Source organism: Camelus dromedarius, chromosome 29 (genome assembly GCF_036321535.1).
Source record: "Camelus dromedarius isolate mCamDro1 chromosome 29, mCamDro1.pat, whole genome shotgun sequence".
Taxonomy (NCBI): Eukaryota; Metazoa; Chordata; class Mammalia; order Artiodactyla; family Camelidae; genus Camelus; species Camelus dromedarius.
This window is the reverse complement of record NC_087464.1, coordinates 17401709-17420172: the sequence shown is the minus strand read 5'-3', so window position 1 is coordinate 17420172 and position 18464 is coordinate 17401709. Positions and strand designations below refer to the sequence as shown.

The window sequence follows — 18464 nt, the reverse complement described above, 5'->3', positions numbered from 1 at the left end:
AATTGCTTTTGATCATTTGCTTCTTTATCTTTGAAATGAGGAGGAAATGACTCCCTCTCAGGCTGTCCAGAGTATTTAAGGAGCTGGCCTACCACCTTGCGCAATGTCCATCTTCCACCCTGAGCTCAACCCCTGGCCCAAGACTCTGGCCTTAACCTCACTCCTGTGCTCTGGGCCTGCATCAGGGGCCCCCCATCTTCCTAGTGTTCTACTTCCACTCATGACAGCGAGCGCCGAATGCCACTCACTTGGACCAGCAACCAGTATTGCCCCCTGTCACCCCATCTCCTGTTACCAGGCTTATCACCACTCTTCACTTACTCTGAGCCTCTTCAAGTCTTCCCTCCAAACTTCCTCAGGTCCATTCTTTCCACCCCAGGGGCCATGGCCCCGTCCCCTCCTTGCCTCCTCACTGCAGGCTGACTTATAATAGCAAGGACTGGCAACAACTGAAATGTCTCCCAGTGGAGGACTCCTCGGATAACCTGGTGCACTCAAAGTCAGGAAACAAGAATGAGGACACTCTCTATGAGCAGTTTGGGGATGATTTTCAAGACAGGTTGTTAAAGGAAAAAAAGGGAAGGTGTAGAACTGGGTGCCAGCTGTGCTACTTTCTGGGTAAGGAAGGTGGGGGCATGGCACCTGCTCTGGTGTGGGCACCCCCCCATCATTAGGGGGATATGCAAATAATGGGAAGGGGAGCTGCCTGGGGGAGGGGACTGGGGAACTTGGGGGTCAGGGGTGGGAGGAAGACTTACTTTTTACCATATCCCCTGTTGTACCTCTGGAATGTCCTATCTGTTCCAAACAGATTTAAAATAATAAAGTATGCAGAACTGGTAATAACATGGGAGCATTCTTATGCTAAAATGTTATGTGGGGAAACTGGAATATTAAAAGCATAGAAAGAAGGAGGCATATAGTCAAAGTAGTCGCTGCTGTGTGCTGGGACTGTAGAAATTTTGTTTTCTTCTTTCTTCATTTCCAATTTCTCAGCTGCTCCTATAATTTTCTATAAGAGGTGGACACTTCTCAAGGGAGGGGAGCCTGGGCAGAGGAGAGCCCTGGGGGCAGCTCATCAGCTTGGTTTTGGACTTGCTGAGTTTGGGATGCCTGTGGAACATCCAAGTGGAATGTGGAGTGGGCCAGGCAGTTGGGTGAAGGGTCCAAGAGCTCAGAGGAGAGGAGAGGTCTGGGCCGGGCCTCTGTTTGGGACTCATCTGCACAGAAGTGCAGGCTGAGGCTGTGGGGCAGACGCAATTCACTGAGGAAATTGCCCTAAGTGAGAAGAAAAGTGACTGAGGACACAGCCCTGGGGTCAGCGTCGCTGAAAGGGGAGAGAGGAAGGAGGGGTGCTAGGAGGAGATGGAGAAGAAACAGAGAGGTTGGAGGACATCCAGGAGAGGGGTGCGATGGAAACTAAGGACAGCTTTTCTAGAAGGGACGGTCGGTCAGCTGTGCCAGACGCATCAGAGAACTCTGGAAGAGTAAGGACTGAGACAGACCCTTGGCACCCAGCCATTCAGGGGCCTCTGATGACCTAGGTGAGAGCAGTGTCAGGAGGGATGGGGACAGAGGCTGGGAGTCGGCGCACCGTGAGGAAGTCGAGACGGCAGGATAGGCAGCTCTTTCGAGGAGCTCAGCTGTGCAGGAGGGAAGAAGGGCTGCAGAGAGGGGTGAGGGTGGAGGAAGAGTTGTTTTCATTTTTAAGAAGGGAGAGTCTTGGACAATCGAAGTCAGGCGCCCGTTTGGAGTGAACCAGGACTACGGAGTGGTCGTTGAGGAGAACAGAGACGGCGCAGGCGGCTCCCCCGGAGGAAGCAAGCCCTGCTGCCGTGGTTCTCCCTTTCCCCTCCCAGGCCAGTGCTGTGGGATTTATCTGGACCTGCTCCACTCTCCGTCTCTGTCACCAGCCTCCCTGCATGGGCGATGTCACCTGACAGGGAACACAGGCACCGGGTGGAGAAATCCTTTTCCTGTCCTGTGACTCCCCCTGGCCGCCTGGTGCTGGACACACCTCCCAACACAAGGGGTGGTGACAGCATCTGGCTCTCCCTTGGAGGAGAACGCAGAGAGGATCACGCACTGTCTAGACTGCCTCTCCAATTTATCATGCGAGGGGCAGCTAGGCAGCCTGGCAGGGCTGCAGAGGGGGCCTGGGCCAGGAGGGAGAGTGCCTGGGGCAGCAGGACCTGACTGCAGAATTGAGACTTTCTCCTGGTAACAACCAGGAGACATTTTCTATCTGTGAGATGGGGATCTTTGGTGGAAGGGGAGCTGTGACTGTCTAGGGAGGGAAGAGGAATGAAAAAGAAGAGAGGTGATTTCTCAGGTGGGACATTTAATGCTAATAAGGTCCCCGAGGTCAATATGATCTTCCCGCTTGGGAAATACCCTTGGGACCTGAGGTCTGTGAGATGGCAGAAGACAGGGCGGGCAGCTGGACAGTGCGGCCATGGAGAGGGGGAGGAAAGTGCCATTAAGTATGTGTCTACTATGTAGTCCTGCTGTGATCCCGGTACCCAATGTGTGGTGACTTGGATCCTCAAAGCAACTGAGGTGGATGAAAATCCACTTCACAGTGGGGACACTGAGGCTGCGAGGTACTGGTTACCTGCCCAAGGTTACACACTGAAAAGAGACAGAGTACCTCCTGGCCACAAAGCAGGTTGCCAAGGTCACACTATGTCCCTGAGGAGGTTTGCCCTGATGCCAGTCCTGGAGCCTCATTTCTCTGTCTTCAGGAGAAGCATCCTCCAAGGCAGAGCTTAGCCCAGGATGTAGCAGCCCCAAGTAAGTCCTGACCACTGCTTGGTGGGCACTCAGAGCAGGCTGGCCCTGCTAGTACCAGTGCTCACCCTTACTCAAGGGAAAAGGAACTTTGAGTGCCTCTAAGCCAGTGCTTCTCAAAGGGTGGCCCCCGGACCATCAGCATCACCCGAAAATTTGTTAGAAATACACTTTTGAGCCCCACTCCCAGAGTTCCAGATTCAGGAGGTCTGGGGTGGACTGGAGAGTTTGGCTTTTCCAGCTGCTGCTGGCACTGCCAGTCTGGACACCACACTCCAAGAACCACTGCTCTGGAGTCTACACCAGACCCTCTGGCAGACACCATCTCCTTCCCAGGAAACAGGCTCTGGAAGGAGACTAAACCCTTTAAGGACCTGGCCCTGCTGCTTCCTCTCCCTGGAGGGAGCTGAGCCTGGGCTTCTGATGCCTTTCTGAGGCTGTCCTGGCAGCCCCCACACCCCAGGCCCCAAGGCCTAAGCCCTGCAGACAGAGCCCTATCACCAGAGCCAGGCCACAATGAACCACAAAAAGCCCAAAGCTGGAAGATTCCTCAGCGGGGACTGCTGCAATGCCCACCCCCCAACATTACAGAAGGGACCTACTCCGAGGCCAGATAGGCTGGGCATGACTCCTGGTTTCCTGGTCATGCTGTCCTTTCACCCAGAACGACCACACCACTCGGCCCCTCCTGCCTGTCTCTGCGTGTTGATGTCTCCCTCGGAGGCCTTCACAGATGCCGCATTCTCATCAGATCTTCCGTTGTCCTGTCTCCCTCCTTGCAGCACCCACCCCATCTCCACTCACTTTCCATTCCCTTCTCTGAGAATTGTGCTCACTATGATTACCAGTGAGCCCTTAATTGCTAAATCCAGTGGCACCTTTCAGTCCTTATCTTATCTGATCTTACCTTTTTTTTTTTTTTGGCTAAATTTGGCACTGAGGACCCTTGGGGATTGCAGAAGCTGCATCAGGCAGACACCCTGACACCTTTGGGAGATGAAAACACTTTCTTTCTCCCTAGGGGTTAAATGTAGGGAGAACATTTAAGCAGCACTGCTGAGCTTAGAGGGTGGGTTTGTGTTCCTGAGGCCAGACCCAGGAAGGGTGAGGGAGCCGGCGGAGGCAATCATGTGGCTGGAAAGTTACTAGAAGGGAGATGGGGCCAAGGTGGAATGACTAATCAAGGCGATACAGCCAGGAGGTGGCTGCCACGTTGCCTGGGCCAGGGGAGATGGAGGGCTGAGGGGTCCCAGGCAGAGACTCGGCTTCCTGGAGAAGCAACGAGCTGGACTGTGGCCCAGCAGGAAGCAGCTTGGATTCTGAAAATCTGCATGAGCTCCGAGACTTCCCGAGGCTGACACGGGCCAAAGGACTTGGACTAGGTCCACATGATTCATGGAAAGAATGGAAGGAAAGCTCTTGAGCCTTCTATTCGACTCAGCAGTAACAAAGCTAAAGCTACCCACAGCCTGAGGACAAGTCCCGAGCTCTGCAAGTGCGTGAGCGTGTGTGTGCGTGATGCAGGGAGGCATGATGAATTACTGAATCTTATTGACAAAGGGAATTCTGTGGCCATGGAGCATTTGTCTTGCGTCCTCCCTCACTCTGGCCTGCCTTTTCTAAGGAGGCCACTGGCTAATACACTGACCAGGAGTTTGTCCAGAAGACAGGGCCTCCTGGGGGCCAGGAAACAGTTAGCGTTTGACTAGGAACTGCTGAGGCTGGTTAATGATAAACCCACCTCCCTTGTTTTTCTCTCTCGATTAAGCATCCAATCTCGAAGTCTTTTGCAACCATTAATAGGTTTTAAATTTACCATTATTGTTATTAGGGATGCTTTTTGTATTTGGAAGGGAGATGTGATGCCATTGACTTCTACCCGGAGTATGAAGAAGAAAACATCACTTGCCTGGAAGTCCAACAACCTGGTTCTAGCCCTGATTCTGCCTTACCTCACTGGGCAATTGTGCCCAGGTCACTGCTCCTCTCTGGGGCGTGGCTTGACCCTCTGCAATATAAAGAGGAGGCCCAAAGATCAATGAGCTCCCTCCTAGCCCAATGGTCTATGAATCCATGGTTCTAAAGGGTGATTTGGGGAGAGATGCAAGTAGCAGGTGTGTGCACATTCTTCTACAAAGGGAAGAAAGACAGGAGGACACAAAACTAACACTGGCCAGAGGATGGATGTGGCAGCAAGCCAGGTGATACTTCCAGTGCTGGAATGGGAGAGAAGCCAGACAGGGGCTGCGGTGTAAAGCAGCTGCCTGGACTGCCCAGTGCCCCTTCAGTCACTTCTTTTGGAAACAAAGCTTTAATTTCCTTTGGGAAACCACCCTTCCTCCACTCTCAGCCCAGAGGCTCCAGGTTTGGCTGACCAAAGCCATGTATCCTCCCTGGCTACAGTTCAAAGATGACATATACTGCAAGCTAGGCTAGAAGGAGACTACTCCTGGATTTCCTGCTGGAGCTAGTGGAAAACAGGGTCTCTCTCTTTCTCTCCCTCCACTAAGGTTGCCAAGTTGGTTGGATGTAAGCCTGGTACCTCTTTGCCATTGTCTTAAGAGAGCCTACCCAAGATTAAGACCAAAGCCAATACTGAGAACACAGAACCAGGAAATAAGCAAAGCAAATCCCCAGTGATGTTGAGGACCTGGATCTAGCAAGACCTGAAGCCTTTGGATTTTTTAGTTATTGAATCAATCTTGTTTTTGTTATTTTGTTTTGTTTTGTTTTTTTGCTTAAGTCAATTTGAGTTGTGTTTCTGTCATTTACAACTGATGAACTCAGGAGCTAAGCACCCTAGTCAGGAAGTACAGCCTAGACTCCCAAATGTGGCCCCACATATGGCTGGGAGGGGCTATAGATCAAAGGGTCCATGCCATTGCTGTCGCTCCCAGGCAGGTATGCTAGCGAGTCACCTGTGCCCTGCTCCTATACTAGACCACAAACACTCACTTGGAACACAAGGGCACCCTGAAAATGGAGCTAATGGAGGTCCTACAGGAAGCTGTCTGCCTTGTTTTCTATAATGGGGCATTAATAGTACCTGCCTGTCCTAGGCAATAATCCTTCAAATGATGCATTTTGGAAGTAGCTTCCACTCAATCAGAGACCCAACTCCCTGGTTTTGGGTGGGAGCAGGAGACTCCAATCACTCCAACTGCAGTATCCCATGCCCTGGTCTTCATGGTTGGTCCAAGAATGGTCATAAAGCAGACCAAACCAAAGCCCACCCTGGGATTTTTTAATTTGAGCTGGCAGAGGAGAGTTCCCCCATTCTGGTGGACATGCTTTAAGAATGAGCATCTGGTGTTGCTGGGGGCCAGGGGAAGATGTGGTATGAAAGAATGAAGCTGACACTCTGGGATAAGCAGAGACACAAGGCTGAGGGCCGTGAGCCTGGCAGCTCTGGGGCCTGGTTCCAGCCGGCACCAGCCCTACCTTGCCTTCCTCCAGTTTGTGAGCCAAGAAACAGTCCTCCCTCTCTCTTCCTTTTAAAGCAAGTTTCAAATGGGTTTCTGTCACTGGCAACCAAATAGTCCTAAAGAATACTGTTTTCTGCTAAACCAAGGGGAAAACAAAGATCTAAGTTCTAAGTTACCACTGCCTACCAAGGAAAGGGCCCTGATATCAAGGCAAGAAGCTAATAAGAGCACTGGACCTGATTCCAATCTTGAGTCCAAGACTCACTAGCTTTGGCACCCTGCACAAGCAACAACCACTCTGAGCCTCAGTGTCCTCATCTGTAAAAAGGAGATAATGACAGTATCCTCCCTACAAGGGTTGTTGTGAAGGTGAAGTGAGTGCCTGGCACACGGTCCTGGCTCCATACCCAGCAGCTGCTGTTATGACTTCCTTCTCCCTAAGCTTTTCTTCTCTGTTCCACCAGGATCTCAGGTCAGAGGGGGACAAAACTGTTTCTCAGGACCCTGGATCTTGCTGCAAAACCTGTGTATAGCTGTTGGCTCTAGAGGATTGGGAAGCTCGGGCCTCTGCTGGGGAGGTTTAGAGAAAGAAGAGCTCAGCCCTGGTCTTGGGCCAAAGGGAAAGCTGCTCAGGATCACACAGTCCTGGGAATGGTCGTCCAGCTGGGGAGAGGCTGGTCGTGTGGAAGCCCAACCCCCAGCCAGGGGCTCACAGAGCCAGACGTTCTCAGCAGGCACAGAGGGACTTCCTACATGCACAGAAGAACAGCCATTCATTCACTTCACTCACTCAACAAGAAGCAATGTACTAGGCACCAGGCAGGGCTTTGCAGGGCTTGGGGTCAGTTAAAGGACACAAGGATGAGTAAGACCCAGGCTTGGTCTTCCAATAGCTAAACACAAACACAGCTGCAACATGGAGCTAAGTGATGAGCTTTATACAGCTAGTCTCTCTACCCCCACCCCCCACCTTCATTCCCCAGAGCGACCTCTCTTTGGGACTGTGGCAGGCTGGTGGTCCCTGCATCATCACCTGGGTGTGAGGCAGCCTCCTCACTGGTCCCCTGTTCCAAACATCCTGGCAACAATCGCTTCTACCTTCTATTGACATAATAACCATCCCAAAGCTCCAATCAAGTTCCTCCTTGTTCAAAAACCTTTAAGGCCCCTTATTTCCTGGGAACAAAATCCAGGTGTCTCAGCCTGGCATTGAAGACCCTTGAAGATACTGCCCCACCCCACCTGCAGTTTATCTGCTAAGCCATCCCTTCCTTCAAATAGCTTACATGCCTGTCAGGCTGAACTATGCCCTGTGCCTTAGACGGCCCAGCGCTTTCTCACCTCCATGCTTCTGCCCAGGTGTCTCTTCTTCCTACCTATCTCCCTGTGCCCAATTTTCTCCTGTCCTGAAGCTCCACATCAAATGCCACCTCCTCAAGGAGGCATCCTCACTGTCCCGAGTTTAAACAATCTCTCCCTAAAGGAACTCCCCAGGCACTTTCCTTTGTGCCAGTTACACTTGAACAGGCTGCTTGGGGAGGTGGAGTTGCAGAGTGCTGTCTGTTTGCCTTGCAAAGTGTGAGCTGCTAGCTCTCTGTCTGGTGGACACAGGAGTCACCCTGGAGCAGGACTATACTGATATTCCCTGAAACCTTGGCTGGCCTCTACTTGGAAATGCAAATATGAAGGGAGCTGTGTCCCCCCTTTTCCCTGCCCTACGGGAATAGGGTGAGGGGACCTTTGGAGGGGCTGACAGAAGCTTCCCTCCTGATCTTCCCCCCACCTAGAACTGGTCTCAGAGAAACATGATGGACAAATTTGTCCTGAGAGGACAGGAACCTGGTCCCTCCCCCTTTCCTCCTAGGGCTGACACTATTAGAACCCCTTGGATGGAGTGGACATTTCCCAGAAAGTTGCCGGCACAAACAGACACTGAGGCTCCCAGAGGACCTCATCACGAGTCAGGACAGGGGTGCTCTGGAGGAGGTGTCTGGACCCGTGACCTGGCTTGACACCAGCCCAGGGGTTCATGGCCAAGCCCATGGCTTGGGGTAGAAGCCTCTGGGGCTCAACACCACCAGCAGAGTGGGGATGCTCTGGGAACAATGGCTGAGTAATGGTGAAAAGCAGAAATTCTGGAAGCTACATATGGGATCCTGCACTGCAGCCCCATGGTGACAGTGGTCCAGGACATACTGAGTGGACGGCACCAGTCCCCATCTGCAGTGCCATGGCAACAGTGGCAGAAAATTGGGGCCAGCTAATGGGTAATGCGGCCCCAGGACTCTCTCCCTACCTGGCATTTGGAAGTGGAACTTAAGCCTGGAGTGGGCCTCAGGGTCCTGAGACAATTTGGGTGTGAGGTAGGTACACGAGCTCTTCTTAGAGTTCTTATTAAAGGAGGCATTTGGGTGCTTGGGAAGTCAATTGGAGAAAGAAGTACAACCACAGTCCACCTGAACAGTGAAGCAGTCACACCATCGCATACTCAGCAGAGGTTGCCCTGTTCTAAGTGAGGGTGGGGGCTCCACCATCGCACAATAAGTCTTTGAGTCTTTATCCCAGTTTCCTCGATAGCATTTTGTCCTGAAGTAGGCACACAATACATTTTTGTTGGAAAGAGGGAAGGAGGGAGGGAGGGTGGGAGGAACTGTGGGTCTAGGAGAGTCCAGAGGAGAGAGTTACAGCTTGCAACAGGACTAATACAGGCAGGCTTCCTGGCAGAGGTGGCCCATGAGGGGCCCTGAAGGAGGAACACCCTGAAAGGATCTTTTGAGCCTAAGGGTTCCTGGAAACCATCCCTTACAGTTCTAGGGCCCCTGAGCACATCAGGGGTGAAGGTCACAGCAGGTCCCATCCCCAGGTCTCCTACCCTCTCTTCTTGTCCTCAGCCTCCTAGCAATTCTATGACTTGGGGATTCATTTTTTAAGAAAAAGAATTCAGATTTACCTTACTTTCACAAGTTTTACAAAATACACTGAAAACACACCCTCAGGCAAACACATTGCCAGGGCCCCTCTCAGGACCCCGAGGCTCAACTTCATTAGCTTCTGGTACCCAGACTCTGCCCGCAGGAGCCCTCCCACTCCGCCTGGGCTTGGCTCAGACTCCCCACTAGCTGGAGGCGCTGGGCAGAGGGGGCTAAAGGCTATGTGGGCCAAAAGTCAAGCTGACCTGAAAGGCGAAGACATCCTTAATCAGAGTCTCCCCAAACACGAAGCTGGAGCCGGCCTCGGTGTAGCTCAGGAAGATCTGAAAGGAGAAAACAAACAAAACATAAACCAGGGCCTCGCCTGCTCCTTGTGCCTTCCCAGCAGCCTGAGGGGGAGAAGGACACAGAGGCTGCAGGCATCCCGGCCCCAGGCAGGTTGATCTGAGGACAAGTCCACCAGGCCCTGGGCCTTACAGGGGCAGGAGCACCATGTGCATGGTGAAAACCACACTCATGGGTGCTTGCTCCTTCTGAACACGTCCTCCAGAAGAGACACCTTTTCAATAAACTTTAAAGAAATACTCTGAGATGAGAGCTGTTAGGACAATCAAAATAGAGACGAGACAGTGGAGGAAGCAAACAGGGAGACGCACGGAGAAGGCTGTCAAAGGTGGTGCTCTCTGAGCCTGTCCTCTCCCTTCCCCTCCTGACCCAGGATGGCACAGCCCCGTCCTGTCCCATTCGAGGCTCTTGGCCTTGGTGTCCCAATCTGGCTACACGTTTGCTGCAAGAGTCCTGTATTTAGAACCAGATCTTGCATTGTGATTGCAGGGACAAGTCACTTCTCTTGTCCAGGCCTCAGGACTCCCATCTATGAAATGGGGGTGTGCTCAGAGCAGCAAGTGTCTTTCCTGCACAACGCCCACGGATACTGTTGGGGTGGTCAACAGGCATGCAGAGTCAAGATGCGTGGCATTTCCCTGCTCCACCCCGCGCTCTCCCTGTAGACAGCACGTGGAAATTCGAGATGGTGAGTGGGGATGAGTATAGGATTAACCTTGTGTCCTCAATGATTTATATTTTAAAAAGTAAATCATTATGGTTGCCCAACAATATGAATGAACTTAATGACACTCAAAAAGTGTTAAAATAGAGGGGAGGGTATATCAGTGGTAGGCTGCATGCATAGCATGCACAGGTCCTGGGTTCAACCCCCAGTACCACCATTAAAAATAAATAAATAAACAAATAAACCTAATTATCTCTCTCCCAAAACAAACAAAAAACACACAAAAAAGAATTGTTATATTGTTTTAAAAAATGGTTAAAATGGTAATTTTTCTGTTATGTCAATATATATATAGCACAATTTTAAAAATGGAATTAAAAAAGTATAACTTCAACAAACTGAACACTATTTTTAAATACACACATACACAAAGTAAATCATTTGCAATTTTTAAAGCACTTTTAACTATCATAATTTCAACTTCACTGATGACTACTGAGAGCCACGTGCCTTGGTGCCTGTGTACCCCAGGAACCTGCCTTTTTTGAGATTCTTTTCCACATCAGACCCAGCCTCTGAAAGAACTGTTCTATCTGGGCAAGTGGTACCAGGCCTGAGGGAAGTAGCAGCTGCACTGCCCAGCCCCCAGCTGTCCACCTGGTCTGGGGTCCCAGTACACACCCACCATCCTGGTCCCAGTCCCTTTCTGTGGCCTCACTGCCCACCTCCCTCCAGCAGAGAGGCTCCTCCTCCATCCCCAGGCAACCCAAGATGATGTACACACCTGGATCTGGTCACCCAGCCACTGAAATGCAACAAATCCTGGTTCTGTTCTGATGACGAAGAGTCCGAGTACAAACTGTATTCCAAGACCCCAGGACACAGCCCGCCAGGACACCTGCCACCCGATAGAAAGGTCCTGGTGAGCTCAGCAATTCAAGAGATCCACAGGGAAAAGGGTGGGTGAGGGCAGAGGGCACGGTACTGCTGAAGGGCCTTGGAGCTTTGGACAGTCTGTAGGATGAAGGCTGGACCCACGTAGACTTCTGGGCCTGTTGCCAATGGTTACATCCCCTGTGGAGTTCAGAATAGGCCATGCTCTTGGCAGCAGTGGGCCTGGGCAGTGGGCAAGGGTGGGGCAAGGTCTAACCAAGGACCAGCCCTGAGCATGCCATGGCACTTGGTGCTGGGTCATTGCTGGGTAGATGGAGCTGGAGATGTGGCCTCAGAGTCTGGCTTCAGTGTAACCTGTGCCTGGATGCTTCCCCATCCCTCCTACATAGTCAGGGCTCCCAGGCACCCTGACTCCAATCCCTACATGGCCCCCTCAGCAGAAGGCAGCTGGACTGCTAAGGGCCACTACTACCTCCCAGCATTGAATGATTCCTTAGACGTGATCCCTAAACTCAGGTGTGCATCAGGATGTCTGGAGGCTTCACTGGAGCTTGGAAGAAGGTTTTAACCACACTGTGAAACAAAAAGAGGTCCTGACATCAGAAAGAGAAGGGGTTGTGGCCCACTCTGGGCCTGACAATTAAGCACTCACTGCGCGGTGATGCTTTGAGACAGCAAAAAGAAGGCCGATGAACACGCAGACTCCTGCAAAGGACACTAGCTGCTCAGGCCGCTGAGAAGTGTCCAGAGCCAGCCACAGGATGAGGCCCAGGAAAGCGACAAGTGCTAGACCCCTGCAGGGGAAGGGTAGGAAGCCATTACTGTCAGCATCACCCCCACCGCCCGCACAATAGCACCCAGGGCCCCAGGGAAAAGCTACTCAGGGCTCGTGGGAGGAGAGAGAGTGCTGTGTGACCTTGGCAGATCACCTAGCCACTCCGAGTCCAGTTTCCTTACCGGGAAATGGAAGCCAAAGACAGTCTATTTCTCAAGGTTGCTAAGAGGACTAAATCAGAGGATGTGTGTACTCAGCTCAGCCCAGACATTCATGTGCAAGTCTTTGTGTGGCTGCATGCTTCCATTTCTCTTGGGTAAACACGGTAAGTGGAATGGGTGAATCATATGGTAAGGCCTAACTTTTTAGGAGCCTGTCAAATTGTCTTCCAAAGTGATTGTGTATTTTCACATGCCCATCAGCAGTGTATAAAAGCTCCAGTTCCTCCACACCTTTGCCAACACTTGGTATGGTCAACCTTCAGAAATTTAGCCATTCTAACAGGCATATAGCAGTATCTCCCCACGGTATTAATATGCATTTCCTTGATGACTAATGATGTTGAGCATCTTTCCATGTGCTTATTTGCCACCTACATATCTTCTTTAATTAAATGTCTGTTCAAATCTTGAGCCCACCTTTAAATTGGGTTGTTTTTCTTATCACTGAGTTTTGAGAGTTCTTAATAAGTGATTCTGGATACAAGTTCTTTGTCAGATAGATGATTTTCAAAATTTTTCCTCTAATCATGGCCTGTCTTTTTATTCTCTTAAGTTTTTTGAAGAGTGGAAGTTCCTAATTCTGATGAAGTTCAATTTATCATTTTTTAAAATGGATTGTGATTTGGGTTTTGCATCTAAGAGATTTACTTAACTCAAGGTCACAGAGATTTTCTTATAGTAATGTTTTCTTATAGTAATTTTATAGTTTCAGGCTTTACATTTAGGTTTATGATCCATTTTCAGTTAATTTTTTATGTAATGTGACTCCTGGATCAAAGTTCCTTTGTTTATCTCTCCTCCTCCCCCTCTTTCTTCTTCGGCATATGGATATCCCATTGTTCTGGGAGAATTTGTTGAGATGATTATTAGTCCCTCACTGAATTGCCTTAGCACCCTTGTCAAAAATCCATTGGTTATATATATGTAGATCTATTTCTGTACCCCCTATTCTGTTCCACTGATCCATTTGTTCTGATGCCCATACCACATTGTCTTGATTACAGTAGCTTCATAATAAGTCTTAAAGACAGGTAGTGTAAATTCATAAACTTTGTTCATCTTTTTCAAAGTTGTCTTAGCTATCCTAGGTTTTTAGCATTTTTAAAAAATTTTATTTTACTGAGTTATAGTCAGTTTACAATGTTGTGGAGGGGGGTTCTTAGCATTTCTATATGAATTCTAAATCATCTTATTAATTTCTACCCAAAAAGTCTGCTATAATTTTGACTGAGATGCTATTAGAATCTATAGATTAATTTGAGGGGAATTGATATATTATCAACACTGCTTCTTTCAATCCATGAACTTGAATTTTGAATATTGCTCCATTTATTTAGGTCTTCTTTAATTTCTCTCAGCAGTGTTTTGTAGTTTTCAATGTATAGGTTTGCAGAACTTTTGTCAGACTTATCCTTCAGTATTTCATGTTTTATGCTGTTCTAAATTACATTTTTAAATTTTAATTTATGATTGCTTGTTGTTAGTATATTGAAACACTATTGTTTTTTATGTTGATCTTGTATCCTTCAACCTGGCTGAACTCATTTATTAGTTCTACTAGCTTTATGTAGATTCCGTAGGATTTTCTATATAGATAATCATGTTGTCTGTGAATAAAGACAGCTTTAAGTCCTCCTTTCTAATCTACATGTCTTTTATTTCTTTTACCTCCAGGACAATGTTGAATAAAAGTGGTGAGAATGGACATTCTTATATTGTTCTTGATTTCAATGGAAAAGTACTCAGTCTTTCACAATTAAGGATGAGGTTAGCTATAAATTTTTAGTAGCTGGCCTTTGTCAGATTGAGAAAGTTCCAGTCTATTCCTAATTTGCTTAGAATTTTGATCAGAAATGGATGTTGAATTTTGTCAGATGCTTTCTCTGAGTCTATAGGCATGATCATATAGTTTTTCTTTTTGGTCTGTTAATATGATGTGTAATGTTGGTTGATTTTTTTAATGTTAACCCAAATTTGGATTCCTGGGATAAACCCTTCTTGATCATGATATATTATCCCTTTATATGTTGCTGCATTTGGTTTTCTAAAATTTTGTTTGTAATTTTTGCATCTTTGTTCATAAGGGTTATTGATCTATACATTTAATGTGATTATTGGTATGGGGGAGGGGTTAAATCTACCATCTTGCTATTTATTTTCCATTTCCCCCATTTTTGTTCCTCTTTTCTTATTTTTCTACCTTCTCTCTGATTGACTACTTTTTAAATTATTCTCCTTTTTTTTTTTTTTTAACTTGTTAGCTATAACTCTTTGCTGTGTTACGTTAGTGGTTGCTTTAGCATTTATCGTAAACATATTTACCCTATCACAGTCCACCCTGAAGTGATATTATACCACTTCACATGCAGTATAAAAATCTAAAAGCACTATGATTTCATTTCCTCCCTCCCAGCTTTTGTGCTATGGTTGTTTACTTCTACATATAACATAAACTCCACAATACTTTGTTATTATTCTTGCCTTATAAGCTGATTACACTTGAAAGAGATTTAAATAATAACTAAATCAGTCATTTTATTTATCCATGCAGTTACCCTTCCAATGATCTTCATTCCTTTGTGTGGATCTAGGTTTCCGTCTAGTACCACTTTCCTTGTTTGAAGAATGTCCTTTAACATTTCTTGCAGTGCCTCTCTGTTTCTCGTGTGTCTGAAGATTTCCTTCAGCTTTTGTATGTCTGAAAAATTCCAATTTTTCCTTTTTTTTTTTGTAGGATATTTCACTGGTAAAGAGTTTTAGATTGACATATTTTTTTTAGCTTTTCATTTTTTACTGTTCCACTGTTTTCTCATTTGTATTGTTTCTGAGAAGAACTCTGCTGTTCTTTGTTCTTCTGAACGTACCTTTTTTTCTCTAGCTGTTTTTAAGATTTTCTCTTTATTGCTTAAAAAAGCAATTTTTAAATGATATGGCTTGGTGTAATTTTCTTTATGTTTCTTGTGCTGTGGGTTTGTGGAGGCTCTTGGATCTTTGGGTTTATAATTTGCATCAAATTTGGAATTTTTTAGACATGATTTCTTTGAGTATTTTTTTCTCTCCTTCTTCTTTGGAAAATTCAGTTACCCATCTGTTTGTCCACTTAATGTTGTTCCGTGGTTAACTGATGCTCTGTTTGACTCTTTCAAGTTTTGTTTTCAAGATCTGTTAGGCAGAACCTGAGCAGGGTTTATTCTTCGGTTAATTTTTCCCTGTTACTGACCCAAGATCTTTCTTGGTATTCTAAACAATGCCCTGTGAATTACGAGGTTTTCCACTCTGACTGTTGAGAACAAACACTGTTCCTGGCCCTGTGTGATTTCTGGGCACTGTTGCCTCTAATCCTTTTGGGAGGTTCTTTTCTAGGTCTTGGATATTTCCCTCACATACATTCACTGATCAGAACTCAGTTGCGTACTGAGGGAAGACCCTCTGAAGATGGCTGGAGTTTTCTCTCTGCACAGCTCTCTCCTTTCTGGTACTCTGCACTGTGAACTCTAGCTGCTTTGGCTTCCCTGAATGCCAAGCTCAGTCTGCTCAACTCAGGAAATCTGCAGGCCTCACCTTGGTACCCCTTCCCTGCACTGTGGCCTGGAAACTCTCTTAACGCAGTAAGTTGGGGCAATCACAGGGCTCACCTCATTTGTTTCCTCTTTCTCAAGGATCACTGTCCTTTGTTGCCTGATGCCCAGTGTCTTAAGAGTTATTGTTTCATATATCTGTTCTGGTTTTTTAGTTATTTCAAGTGGGAGGATAAACCTGGTCTCTGTTACTCCATCTTGACCTGACTTTGGATGCCGAAATCATATGCATGTATTTTAAAAACAGTTTTATTGAGACAAAATTCACATACCATACAATTTGCCCATTTAAAGTGTATGGTTCAATGGTTTTTATTATATTCACAGAATTCTGCAACCATCAGCACAGTCAACATTTTCATCAGCCCAAAGAAAAACCTTGTACCTCTACCATCACCCCTCAGTCTTCCCATCCCCCTCCAGCCCTAGGTAATCACTAATCCACTCTCTGTCTCTACAGATTTGCCTATTCTGGACTTTTCATATAAGTGGAATCATACAATATATGGTTCTTTGGGACTGGCTTCTTTTACTTAGTATAGCAAACAATACAAATGAGAAAATAGTGGAACAGTAAAAAATTAAAACTAATGTTTTCAAGCTTCATCATTATTGTAGCATTTATGAATACTACATTCCTTTCATGGCCAAATCACATTCCATTATATGGATATATGATTTTATTTATCCATTTAATGGTTGATAGGCTTTTGGGTTATTTCCACTTTGGCTATTGTGAATAATGATACTTTGAACATTTGCATGTAAGTTTTTATACAGATATATGTTTTCATTTCTCTTAGGTATATATCTAGGAGTGGAATTATTGGATATGGTAACTCTAGTTACTGTAAGTTAACTCTAAGTATAATGTTTTGAGGAACTGACTAATTGTTTTCTAAAGCATCTGCACCATCTTACATTTCTACCAGCAGTGTATGAGGGTTTCAGATTTTTCCACGTCTTCACCAACACTTGCTGTCATCTATCTTTTTTTGTGACAGTCATCCTAGTGGATGGGAAGTGGTATCTCATTGCGGTTTTGATATGCATTTTCATGATGGTTATAATATTGAGCTTTTTTCATGGTTATTTGAGTATCTTTGGAGAAATGTCTATTCAGATCCTTTCTCCATTTTTCAATTTGGTTGTCTTTTTATTGTTGAGCTGTAATTCTATATACAAGTCCCTTATCATTTACACAATTTGCAAATTTTTTCCCATTCTGTTGGTTGTCTTTTCACTTTGTTGTTGGTGTCCTCTGAATCAAAAAGTTTTAGTTTTTATACAGTCTAGTTTATCTGCATGTATTTTTTAAAGGAAACTTTACATCAATACCTCAAATGGAAAACCAGTATCAATGATTTGTCATAAATAGAAGATAATTATAAAAATAAATCCTTTTATAAATCAATTTAATAAAGAAAAGTCTAATGTAAAGACAAATCTACTTAGAAATAAAGTGAAAAATTTTAGGCTGGCTCAAATCATGCTGTGGTATGTGGATCTTACTTTGGGAAACACCATTGTGCCCTGAACCTGCCTGGCTTAGTCATTGGATATCTTTGGGCACCAGTTTCTTCATCAACAACAAAAAAAGAATACTGGAATAGATTGGAGGCCTTCAGACTTTTTTTAAGCCATAGAAACTTTTTTTTTGTTGAAAACTTGCTTACAAAACAGATAAAATAGAGCTGCCTTCTTGAAATGGAGATTGGGAGGCGGGGTGTCTGATGTTCCCCTCTCCAATTTCCCTCACCTGCCCTATGGCATCTCCAGGGTTTCTAGAGCTGTGAGGAACTCAGCTTGAAAGTCAGGGAATCCTGAACGTGGCTGGCTACATTAGCATCCCCTGGTGGCTAAAATGATTGACACCTGGACCCCAGTCCAGACTGCTGAATCAGACTCCAGGGGTGGCCCTGTGCAACTGTATGTCTCACACACGCCCCGGGTGATCTGATAGGAGGCACTGATATGGGCCCTCCCTGCTTGAATGGGCTGGGATCTCTGAATTTAGGAAACTGTTGAGTCCTGCTCTCAAATGTCATAGTCACCTGTTGTAACCAGACAGGAATTGGCAAAACACCATAAAGATGCTACAAAGTTGCCTTTTGAAGCCACCCACCCAGCAACACCTGCCCTGGGGCTCCCAGGAGGCAAGCAAGTATGGTGTGCTCCCCATGGCCCAGGAGCCCTCTGGTGGGACGAGGACTGAGGCCCTCCTCACCCAGCCCTGGAGCTGACTCAGAGGCCCTCAGCCAATGTGCCCGCCCCCTGCCCCCAACCCCATGCCCCACCTGGGGGGCTCACTTACCTCTTAAACCAGAGGTTCAGGCGAGGATGCCCCAGAGGCTTGACACATCTCTGCAGCTTTGGCCCCAGCAGCCTCTTCAGCAGGCTGTAGGCCAGGAAGACGAGGACCACACAGGTGAGGACAAACAGTGCCAGGGCCCTCTGGAAATCCAGGAGGCAGGCAATCAGCAGGAAGGCAGCGAAAGCTGGGAGTCGGAGGGGGATGAAACAGAGAAGGGGTCATCAATAACGACACTGGCCTCTCCCGGACCCTGCAGTCCTGCCCTCCGGCTCCACCTTACTCCAGCCAGAGTGCAGAGAGAGAAGTGTTACCCAACCTCTCTGAGCTTGTTTCCTCATTTGGAAATAAGTCATCTCTACCATGTCAGAGGGTTGTTATGGAATTAATTGACAGAATGTGTGTGAGAGGACTTTTCAAACTGCAACGTGCTGACCAAATGTGAGGGAGATGTGTAAGGACAAGAAAAGACAGCATGAATCTCTGAGCATCAATGGAGCACCTACTATGTTCCAGAGCCATGCTAAG

At 47.0% G+C, this 18464-nt stretch overlaps 1 protein-coding gene across 5 annotated transcripts in view; it reads right to left on the bottom strand.

Annotated features, from left to right (window-relative positions):
• Positions 1–18464, bottom strand: part of SLC28A1 (solute carrier family 28 member 1) — a 45908-nt gene that overhangs the window by 17881 nt on the left and 9563 nt on the right. For all 5 annotated transcript variants that reach the window (XM_031440628.2, XM_064480622.1, XM_064480621.1 and 2 more), the window contains 4 exons: positions 17940–18123; positions 11704–11845; positions 10942–11055; positions 9391–9468 (listed from right to left, as the gene is read on the bottom strand). In XM_031440628.2, coding sequence (XP_031296488.1) covers positions 9391–9468; positions 10942–11055; positions 11704–11845; positions 17940–18123 — 518 coding nt within the window. The remainder of the gene's footprint in view (positions 1–9390; positions 9469–10941; positions 11056–11703; positions 11846–17939; positions 18124–18464) is intronic.